General features: G+C 37.4%; 1 protein-coding gene across 2 annotated transcripts in view; it reads left to right on the top strand.

The window, feature by feature from the left end:
* LOC105227268 (uncharacterized) overlaps window positions 1–12255 on the top strand; it is a 545529-nt gene that overhangs the window by 492810 nt on the left and 40464 nt on the right. For both annotated transcript variants that reach the window (XM_049456310.1, XM_049456309.1), the window contains one exon: window positions 997–1259. In XM_049456310.1, the coding sequence (XP_049312267.1) occupies window positions 997–1259 (263 nt within the window). The remainder of the gene's footprint in view (window positions 1–996; window positions 1260–12255) is intronic.

The raw sequence follows: 12255 nt of genomic DNA, 5'->3' as shown, positions 1-12255 counted from the left end.
AAATGGATGGCATATGTAGATATATTGAAAGAGAGGCACAAGATCAGTAGCTCCGCAATGCTTGTTTGAAATTGTGGAAAAATGGAATAGTAAGTAGGCGAGGTCATCTCTTGGAATATTTATAGACGCAATAATATACATTGCGTTGAAAGAAATAAAGAATATTCTTTAACTAGCATTGAGTAGACGATCTGCTATCTTAGTGATTCTCAAAATTCGCTGAAAGGGGTTGCATTCCAAGTCAATGAATGGTAAGTCTAACATTTTCTTTATCAGAGCGTTTTGCTTAAAAAATATTACAAATATCTGAAAGCATTATCTGCCTTCGCCTGGAATTAAAAACGTTCATACGATGGCAGTTCAATCACTAACAGGTATAAGAGCACAGAAAAAGTCGCCAGGAGTTGGCACAGCCGCGCACTTTCTAAATAACTAGGTGCTGGCTTCAAGCTTTAAGATTATGGTATACCAAAATCGTTAGTTTAAACATGTAATACCGATCAAATAAATATTAAATTATTTGTTTGCATTCTCGACCCTAATTTCGATGGTATTTCGAAAGTAGAAAACTCAGACTAACTTTTATTTCAACAAATTAGGAAACACTGATACGTCCAGGCAACAAATAACGGACAGGTGCGATTGAACACTTCTAAATGAGCATCCAAAGTATTTCGAATAATATCCAAACATAACAACAAAAACACACAACCAAGCTGTTTCTGTAATAGAAAAGAAATAGAATTGAAGTGCCGTTTCCTCAAGCACGTTTTGCAACAGCACAACACTTACAAATTGACTACTCTAATGCCACATCTGTAGGTGAGAACGTGTTCTAGTGGCACTTGGCAGGTCCTCATATGCGTACGAGAATGCTTATAACGGTGCTAATCCATATGTTAACACATATTAACAACTTTTTCACACACGCACACCCACTCACTTGCTTATCCATCGCTACAACATTGTTTCATTTCTTGTTTTTGTAATTCGCAGGCTTATTTCTCGAGTGTCCCGGCACGACGGCCATGTCGCTGCGCAGCACATTGGAACGCATCTCATCGCCGATACATTCATTATCCATTTATGATTTCGATCGTTCGGTCACGTCGCTCTCGCAGGATGTCTTTCAACCAGGTGTCAATATAAGGCATTTGCAATTTTCACACTCACACTTGGAGACGCTAAAGGATAACAGTTTGCGGCATGTACGTGCAACATTGGAGTCGTTGAGCATTGTTAATGGAAAATTAACACAGGTATGTTACCAACCATACACACATACACTCTCATATCTATATGCGTATTATCTGTGCGCATAAGTGGCAAGCGTAAGAAAACAAAAACAGCAACAACTACTTAAGCAAAACATTAACGAACTTGGCAAAGTGCGGTGTCTGTAGCCAAGCGGTTAGCCGGCAAAGCAATCGGGATATGTGTGTTTATGCACAGTGTTACTAGATGGTTGAAATTGAGTTTTTTTATATAGCGAAATTCACATCTATCAAAATCTTAAATACTTATATATATATGTACTACATAATTAATCCTTGAAAAAAAAAACAAAAACACTAAGATTTTTGAAAGACCTTGGAAAATCGCAAATCTCTTTTTGAGTATATTAATTAATATTTTCGAAAAAATGTAGTACAATGCAAAGTCAACGTTCAACTTCGACATAAAATTATTATAAGTCAAGGGCCGTATCCTTACTCAGTCTCATTAAGTTATTGCTAAGGGTGGTTTTCATGAAGAATCAAAAGGCATATAATTTAAAGATATAAAGATATGGCCAAAAAATTAACCTTATTATAAAGATAAGAGTTGCCAATATGTTTTAAAAATGATTACTAGCTGACTTGAATAAATTCCAGCCGAGAGGTCTAATCTTCGCATCCTCTTTGTAACAATTAGGGTCACGTATCAGCAATTACGCACCGAATAATATCTTTCAACGCGTCAATCGTTTTGAGCGTATCTGTGTAGATAAGCGATTTTACATCATCCCTGAAACAGCAGTCCACGACGTCAGGTTATTGGCTCGCCAAATATTTTCTTCAATAGTTGATTGTTTCGTTGTCTGTATAGAGCCAGGTTGTTGAAACCAATGTTCGTCCAAATCAGCATCGTCTAATTCAGGCACGAAAAAGTCATTAATCAAGGCTCTATGGGGTCACTATGGACTGTAACATCATGGCTGGCTTCATTTTTAAAGAAATATTGACCAATGATTACCTATGCCCATAGAGTACACCACGCAGTGACGATTTGAGGCTGTATCAACACTCAAAATGCTAAAGTTGTGTTCATTAACGAACTCATTAAACCAAATGCGAACGTCGGCGAAGTCTTTCGCAAAATGTCTGGACACAGCTCCAATCGTTGAGTGCCATTGATGGACTCATTAAGTTCTTCGTCCAAATTCTGCTCCACAATATTTGAAATAGCAGTGAGCACTGCATGGGGTATCACTTAAGTAAATGTGGTACATGGTGGATCTATGGTTACCGACTCAGCTGGACGATCATGTTGACCAAATATTGTGGTCTGCTATTAAAAATCTTACTGTTCTTTGAATATATTAATTAATAAATACAAGGTGAGTTCCAAAATAAACAGACTTAAAAAAAAAAACAAAGAGATTTTTCGGCAAAATCAATTTATTTTTTTTCAAAATAGTCTCCTTCTGCTCCAATACAGCTTTTTGCACGGTCCAAAAGCGTGTCGAACGGGTGTTTTAGCTTGTTGGCCGGCCTCTACGTCTGCATAACGCTTTCCTTTCATGCGAAAATGCATTTTTCCGTAAAGGAAGAAGTCGCACCGTGCAATGGTTAAAATGTGATTTTTGGTCAAATAATCGGTCACAATCGGTTGGATTCTGAGCAATTTTTGATCGTCAGTAAATTTGTGCGGAACAAACCGTGCACACACCTTTCGTAAGCCAAAATGTTCGGTCAAAATGCAATAAGTCAATATTTTGGAGATGTTCAATTCCATTTCAATGAATTTTAATAATGATTTCGGCTGATTTTTAATGAATTCACACACAGTTTCGGTGGCCTTTCCGGTGATCACGGATTTTTATTGGCCCACATATTGATCGTCATTTATGTCCTCACGACCACTCTGAAAATCATCGATTAAAACGTTTCGGTAAAAGTTTTACCAATTTTAAAACAAAATTTAATGTTGGATCTTTGTTCGAAGCTCATTTTTGCACCGATAACATAAACATACTGACACTTGAAACGCAATAACTTCACTTCCAATCAATAAAATGTCATGAAATTCTCTCTGGACAATCGATAAAGATAGCCGATTCTAACGCACCAGTCGACACATAGATGGCGCCACCAAAGGACGCCAGATTCAAAAAGTCCTGTTAACTTTGGAACACATCTTGTATAACTATACCTTGTATCCTGTAAAAGCAAAAAATTGTCAAAGACTTTTTAATTAGATCTGAATTTTAAAATCGAACATATAGTTTTGGTGTGGAGAAAATTCCGGCACAATGGCATTGAACCAATCCACCTGATGAACGAAACCATTAATCAGCACGTGTACATGGGACTATTAGAATATGTCATGCTGCCATACCTTGCGTGGAATATTTCTTCAAATTTGTAGTTGCAGCAAGATAACGACACGAAACATGCAACTACATCTGCGAAGAAATGATTTCGACTCAAGAGAGTTGAGGTCAACTAGTGGCCTTCTAAGCCGCTTGACCCCAATTCTTTAGAAAATCTTTAGGCAGATATTAAAAAGTGTTGTTGTAGAAAATCAAACAATGGTTGTTGGAACAGGCAGAGTTACATACATATGTGTGGTATATAGCGAGACTCTGAACTAGCACAGAACTAATCTACATAAATCAGGTTATATCCTCCCAAGTTCAATAGTGACTTACGGGTGAGAATACCCTTTACACGTGAGTGGAGAAGAGGTTTAGTAAGAGAGGAGAGAACTATCTTCGATGGATTCAAAATTTACTGTGATGTACTGTACTCCGATATCTCTCTATCTTTCCATCTACCAGACTTAGCTAGCATCTTCCAAACAGAAGTACTATGAGTGGAGAAAACCTTTGGAGTTCTACTGAACAACTACGGGGGATACAGAAAGCAACCATTTACTCCAGTTTAATAAACAAAGCGAGAAAGGCTTTAAGCTCACTGGCAGGTCAACTCAACGAAGACGAGTTGGCTTAGTCAAGAAGTTCCCTAGATGAATCTGAGGCAGAGACAATACCATATCCGCTAGGAACAATTAATACACAGATTGAAAAAAATACCACAAAATAGATGGAAATCTGCAACAAAATACGTATGGTAAAACAGATACGGCTAAATTATGATAAGAAAAAACCTAAATACTTATTACCTATATAGGAAAAATATATACTGACTTATAGCTACCATAGCGGGGCGGCATGTACTAAAAACGGGTATGTCATAGCACTTATCTTAGCTGTAAACGAGAAGGGAGCAAAGAAACGGTTCTACACTTTCTTTGAATGCGCTTAGCTCTGAAAGCGAATCAGACATCGAACTTTTGGAAATCATCTGGTACCAAATCTTGAATATCTATCTACAAAAAGTACAACGCAGATAAGTACCTTAATTGAAGTCACTACATGTTTTGAACACAACAAAGGAACTTGATATCAAGATATAAGTTCTTATAGTGTATCAAAATGTCGCTTCCAGCGCTAAATGAGCACGAAGAAGGAGAACTCCTACCTTCCATCAAAAGGCAATTATGGAGCACACATCACATGGCACGACAGCATATTCCGCGGGTATACTGATCTAATTCTCTGCCAAGCAGTTGTCCAGCGTGCAGCTCTTTCAGTTCTATATCCCTAATGACAACAGATATTACTTAAAATTATTTTCGGAATAATATTTATCAAGCCAGATCTTACTATAACAGGTTAATTGAATAGTCCCCAGCCTGACACATATGGTAGATGGCGCCACTGAAATTAAATCCAGTTGATTTTTACAGCAAATCCTTTCCTTCAAAAATCTACACTCCTTAACCGATTTTGGAAATTTTCGTAACTTTTTCAAAAGAAAAATTCCTATTTTGCGCCACAGTGCAACATGTTTAGACTAAGCATTGTCTGTCAGCCGTTGATTGCAACGAAGCAGGTAGTAAATTTAGTTATGCAGCATATTTCAGGCGCACCAACACACGCCACACGCCGGCGATATGTTGATGATATGTAAACTTCAGCAAATTTGTAATTGCAAGTGTGTGTGTGTGTGTGTGTGGGTGTTTGCGCATTTTTCTTGCACTCACTGACAGTTATGCCAACAATTGTGCTAGCTTTTGCATGCGAAGAATTGGCAAACGTGTTGGTACACAGACTCAGCTGAGAAGTAGCGCTCACAACTGGATTAGAGCAAACCGCCCGATCCGATCGCCTTACGTTTGAATTGCTTTCTTGCTTTGGTTGCACTCATCTTTGCTTAGCTCTTCGCACACTTCACACACTTCTTCATCAGCAACGCCGCCTTGCCACTTTACTCTTCGGCTGTGTGGCTGTTTGGCTGCTTTGCTCAGCTGTCGTCCGCATAACGCATGAGTGCGTCTGTCAGTTTCGTGCAATTTGTCTACCTGTCTGCCGCTATGTCTGACGGCCGCCTAACTGTATGTTATTTTCTTCGACTGCTGTTAAATACGTGTCAGCAAATATTCGCCCGAAATTACGCATTCATGCATTTTGTGTTGGTTTCATGCGAAATGTACGTGCCAAACGGGCTTGCAACAGTCCTCCACTACATCTAGCGGTATTATGCTCGCATACATACACACACGTGTATGCATACGTGCGTTGTGGCAGTACGTTTTTGTGGCAGGCACGTTTACAAGGATTTGCCAAATTGAAATTTCGTAAATAATATTCTTAAGGTGAATATTTAATCCATTGTATAATTTAGACGGGAAGGTCGTGTCTCATAATGTTTCTTCTTTAGTAGAATTGTCTGTTTATTGACTGAAAGTTAAAGGATTACATTGTGATATGTTTGAATCTTATTTAACTCTTGTAGACCTTGGAATCTTAGTTTGCTTGAACTTATTACTGAATCTGTATATATTAAAGTTTTTATATCTTACTCGTATTAACCAGAATGATTTACATTTAATGGGTCAACGAGTCAATACTTTTTTTCGGAGTTGGTCTTTCTGACAGCTGTTACTTTGCTTATAGATTGCTTTGTATTTCATAATAGATCTAGTCCGCTACAACGCTTATAAATCGTGTAAAATTGGATCCAAAACGAGATGAACACCGATCCCAATTTTCACAAGAACATTTTGTTGAGCATGGAAGTTTACTTTTGGACGAATGGGCACTTTAATTAAGAAAATTTCGCTTCAAGAGTTAGGACAATCAACAAGCCATTGTTGAGGCACCATTACGTTTTCAAAAAATTACTTACTCTCCTTGGTCAGAGGGAATCATTGGTTCACATTTATTCAAAAATGAAGCCGACCATAATGTTACGGTCAGTGGGGTATACTATAGAGAAATGATTTATGACTTTTTCGTAGCTGTACCTTTGGCGCATTACCTCGCGTTGTGCACCTGTGGCGTGGCCTCCAAATTATACACACAGTTAAACTATTCTTTGTAGGGAAGAGACGATTAATGCTTTGAAAAATAATGTTTGATGCCTTTTTGCTGACGTACTGCTTCTATTGCTGCGAAAGGTCTTCGAAAATTCGGCCTTTTGGCAAAAATTTTTAAGCCAGCCGCGGTGGTCACTTACTCGAAGAAATTTTAAAAACATAAAAGCAAACTCTTGTCTTTATATGATATATTTTTTCCAAAATATTCTTGAATATAAAACATTCTAAACCTTTTTTAGGAATTTTTCTTAAGTTGGCATAACTTTGCAAATTTTTTTCTAATTTAAATTGCCTACATATGGATGTATAATTTAAAGACTTTCCACTAAATTTTCTTAAAGCATTAAAAATTGTGATATATTGCCTACTTTTGATTAAAAGGAGGAGATAATTTCCAAAATTTGTTCTAAACTGAAGAGTTCTCAAAAACTTTCCAGATATTCAACCATACACCTACCGAGAAATATTCGTAAAGTGTTATTGGGTAGTCGAAAAAGTCTTTTCATATTTTGTCAATAGATCTCGTTGTAGTCGTATATCTCCACCACTTAAATAAAAGCGAACTTCAGCGGAGAAGATGATTTTCTTTAAAAAAAATCGGTTTCGTTTTCGAGTTGTTCCAAGAAAACATCACCAAATTCATGACGTTTGTGGTTTATGGTGGTCCAATGGCTTCAGTTATTGAGTGAGAACAAGGCAAAGGATGTAATCACTAATCCTTTATCAGAATCTGACAGGTTGAAACAGTGACATGACATTTCATTGATTGCAAGTGAAGTTATTTCTTTGCAAGTATCAGTATGTTTGTGTTATCGGTGCAAAAATGAGCTTCGAACAAAGAGCCGACATTAGATATTATTTTAAAATTGGTAAAACTTTTATCGAAACGTTTCAATTGATGAAACAAGTTTGTAGCGATGATTGCCTAACCCGTAGCTGAGTGCACGAGTGATTTCAACGTTTTCAAAGTGGTCGTGAGTACATAAATGACGATCAACATGTGGGCCAATCAAATCCGTGACTACCGGAAATTCCATCGAAACTGTGCGTGAATTCATCAAAAATCAGCCGTGGAATTGAACATCTCCAAAACATCGATTTAGCGCATTTTGATCTATTAATTGGACTTACGAAAGGTGTGTGCACGGTTTGAAGCAGACATGATAATTTGATTTTGCCGAAAAAACCATTTGTTCCGTTTTTTTAAAGTCCTATTTACTTTGAAACACACCTTATATACTATACTTAACAATTCCACAATTAAAATAAGAATATTTTATTCTCCCTTTAAAATTTTTAAAACAACTTCTGCACAAAAAATCTCTACTCCAAACACTTAACGTACTAAACAACAAGCACCAAATCGCCAAATACCATTTAGATCATAAAAAAGCGTGCAAAGCACCAAAGCGCAACTTAATTAGCCATTCAAATGAGGCAACGTAGGGTCTAAGAGGGGGAGCCGTGAGCAATAGCAGAAAGTAGACAGCGCAAATATGCCACTAAACAGCCTTAGAAATATTGTTTTCTACGTCATTAACTTTCAAATATACACAGAAACCACGAAATCTGTTTTGATGGCCGCGTTGTTGTTGCTTTTATTGGCGGCAATACGTAGGCATGCCGCTGAAGGAGAGCACGATGCGCGTAGAATTGAATGTTTTGCAACAACAAAGTCTACACCGGCGGGAGGGATTTAGAAGGGAGCCTCTTTGAAATCTTAAATTTACACACGCACACATTTACACAGGAGTGTGTGTGTGTTTGTGTGGAGAGACAAAATTATGCAGGCGTAGGTGTAGAAATAACGGCGCTCAATAAAATAATTTACACTTTTGCCATTACGTAGAAGCGTGCAAAAGAAAAAAGCCAAAACAATAAAGGGTACAACGCGGTAAAGTGTAGCATAAACATAATAAAAGTCAAATGTGCACAGTTAGAATGTGGACTGCCGCAAACGCACTGCTGCTAACCCAATTCCGAACACATGTCGACACAGCATTAAAACTCGCAAAGGCAAAAGTGTGCCACGCAGTAGCTGTAAATCAAGTCCAATTACGCGAATTTCCAGTTCATTTCCTCAGCCGAATTGTTTGTGGCGTTTGTTTTTTTCGAGCGTACATTTGAATCGACGAAAAATTAGGTTACGTATACGCCACGGCCGGCAAGTGAGTACAATACGTGCGCAAATAAAAGAGCGAATAGGCAAAATTAATAACCGGCAGGTTATTATTGTCTTCTGGGTGCGCAAATATTGTGGCTTAAAAACAATATGGGTATTTTGAAATAAAATATGGTGGTCTCATAGAAATAATATTTCTTATACAGTTGAACTAGCCTAATTTGAATCGTCATAATCCACAAAATTAATTCGAGTTATAGAAATTTTCATTAAAACATAAATTTTTCAAAAAGCTGTACAATATAGATTTATACACAGTTTTCGCAGTTCGCAGAAAGTTTTTCCTTATATAAACCATTTATCCTGTAATTTTTGGCTGAACATATATTTTTTGCTTGTTTGATTCAGTAAAAAGAGATTGTAATTTTTTTTTTAAACTGCGGAGGAATGTTATCATATTTATTGGCTCGGATATATTCGGTTCTGTTATAAATCCTTCCGAGCAAATCTCATTGTCCACCTCAATATAATCTGTAATAGTAATATTGGAGATTTCACTCATTTTTGACACAAGGGCACAAAAATTTTCTTCCCGAATTCCAATAGCAGAACTCTTAGATTAACCGATACGTTCGATAAAAAAACCGCCATATACTCTGGGATTCGCATATTTGAGGTTTGGATCCTTGAGCAATTAGGTCTCATTACGAGAAGTCTGGGCGTTAAGTAAAATACCAAGGTTACCGTGCAAAGTTTTATTCTAAGGACTACATTGACGTTTGATTTTTACACTGTAAAGTGAAAGAACCAGACGGAAAATTTTTATATGGGCAGTACTTGTAGCTCTCATCGGATTTTACGCATTTGTTCTGCGTATGATATCGGAAAATTTTTGACGAATTCATCTCTATAATATTATAACCTATCCCATTCAAACTTTTCAGACCATTTTTTGGGAAGGTACAGTAAATACTTTAGGCTATCTGAATTATTTCACATTTTTCATGGTGTGTTCTTTGTTATTGTACAAGTAAACAGTGCTAGATGAGTCAATTTTCTAAGCCAGAAATTTATAGATGCAGACCATCCACATTGGCCAGCGAGATTGTGGAAGTGATCGTTCCTTAGAATATACTTTTCAATATTTTTGAATTTTTGGTATCTTAACCGATATATTAACCTGTAACCATCCAAGCGATAATCGAAGTGGCCCAAACGTTTTTCTAACAACAAAATAACAGGGTTGCAAAAAAAGTAATACAACTTTGTTTAACATTTCATCATACGCTCTTCTGCGCAGAGTAATAAAAGCGTGGATGGTGTGACCCGTATAAAATCGAGGAATAAAGTAACATATTCTGTACCGTAGTTCCAAATAAATAATGGCTACAATTTTACGAATGCGGTTCAAAAGGCAAAATTAAAAAAAATCAGACAGTGTACAGTGAAGATCGATTACACAGTTACATATGTATGAATTTTATTCAATGAATCAATACATATAGTTATTAGGTTGTCAAATGTCTCCCTTTCGCTTTTTTTCTTTTGAATTTCGCGGCTATGTATAAAGCGCTACAGAGCACAGGATATTGCGTTCAACAGTTATAGACGTGTAAAGATGGAGTTCACTAACGCCGAAATTCATGCTATTTTTAAAGTTTTCCTTCGTTAAAGGCAAGTCCGCTATCGAAACGTTCCAAACGGAGGAATGGTTTCGACGATTCAGAGCGGGGGAAAACGACACCGTGGATAATCCACCCGGAGGAAGATCTGTGACGACGAATACCGATCAAATCATGGAAAACATCGTGTTAGACTGGTATGTGGCATCTCGTCACATCGCCCAGAAGATGGGAGTTAGTCCCCAAACCATTTTAAACCATCTGCAGAAGGCTCGATACACAAAAAAGCTTGCTGTTTGGATACCGCATGATTTGACGCAAAAACGCCTGCGATATGCTGCTGAAACGGAACGAATCCGACCCATTTTTGAAACGGATGGTGACTGGCCACGGAAAATGGATCACATTCGACAATATCAAGCAAAAACGGTCATGGTCGAAGGCCGGTGAATCGTCCTAAACAGTGGCCAAGCTGGGGTTGACGGCCAAGAAGGTTTTTCTGTGTGTTTGGTGGAATTGGATGGGAATAATCCACTATGAGCTGCTTCCATATGGCCAGACGCTTAATTCTACCATCTACTGTGAACAACTGGACCCCTTGAAGCAGGTGATCGGCCAGAAGCGTGCTGTATTGTCCAACAGAAAAGGTGTAGAGTTACATCAGGACAACGCCAGACCACACACCTCGTTGATGACTTTGATGACTTGTCAGAAGCTGCTAGGATGGGAGGTTTTATCACATCCACCATATAGCCCGGAAATAGCGCCGAGTGATTACCACCTGTTCCTGTCCACGGCGAACGCCCTTGTTTGTGTAAAGTTGAACTCAAAAAAGGCTTGTGAAAAGTGGCTGTCCGAGTTCTTCGCAAATAAGGAGGGGGGACCTCTACGAGGGGGGTATTATGAAGTTGCCGTTTAAATGGAAACAGATTATCGAACGAAACAACGCATATTTGAACTAAATCCGATCACTGTAATACTTTTTTATAAAGCATTGAATGAAGAGCAAAAAAGGGGAAGCGGAGCGGACAACCTAATATTATATACATATATAATGTAAAATAATATATTTGCAGGAAATATCCGCTGACTTTATCATGTGTCATCGATAAATAATTTGATATCAACGTCACGTGCCTTTGAACAATTATCTTGTTTCTTCTCAATACATACTGGATCGGTTAAATTAGTTATCATCTACACAATATTTAGTCAATGGCAAGTTGTTCACTTTTAAGTATTACAACTATAAACCACATAGTAAACTGGATTTTCCTATTTAAAAGAACAGTTTATTAAAGCTATGGTTAAAGAAACCAATAACTGACTTAGCAGGCATCTCTCAGTTAATTTTTGGGTAAAAAAGGTTCTTTAGAGAAAGAAAGAGTCTTCGTTGAAAATAAGGAGAACTTAACTGGCATGTAGCCGCTAACCAGACACAGTGAAAACGGTCCTTAATGATGAGAAACTGCCTCTATATTTGACAGACTTTTTTTACTGAGTATTGCCCTTAAGCAAAAAACTTTGCAAGCTCAGAATATTATATGGCTCTCTATTAGAGTTTAAGGAAATTCGACTCTTTCAAACAAAGAACGATTTCATGACCACCGCGGAATCATCTTTTACCTGTAAGTAAAATCTTGACATTATAGGAAAGGGAGAAAACTTTCAACAGAAAAGAAGAATGTTCAATGCAAAAAAAAGAAGATTCTTAATATTCAGCTTATTTTCGAATGCGGCTGATAGATGGTTATACAATTATTATAAGAAACAAGAAAAAACGTTTACTTTGGTTGCACCGTAGCTATAATACCCTTCACAATTAAAAAAAAAAAGTTTCCATGCAAGAGCTTGATTTTGATAGTT

This window comes from Bactrocera dorsalis, chromosome 4 (assembly GCF_023373825.1).
Source record: "Bactrocera dorsalis isolate Fly_Bdor chromosome 4, ASM2337382v1, whole genome shotgun sequence".
NCBI lineage: Eukaryota > Metazoa > Arthropoda > Insecta > Diptera > Tephritidae > Bactrocera > Bactrocera dorsalis.
This window is presented reverse-complemented; position numbering and strand designations above follow the sequence as displayed.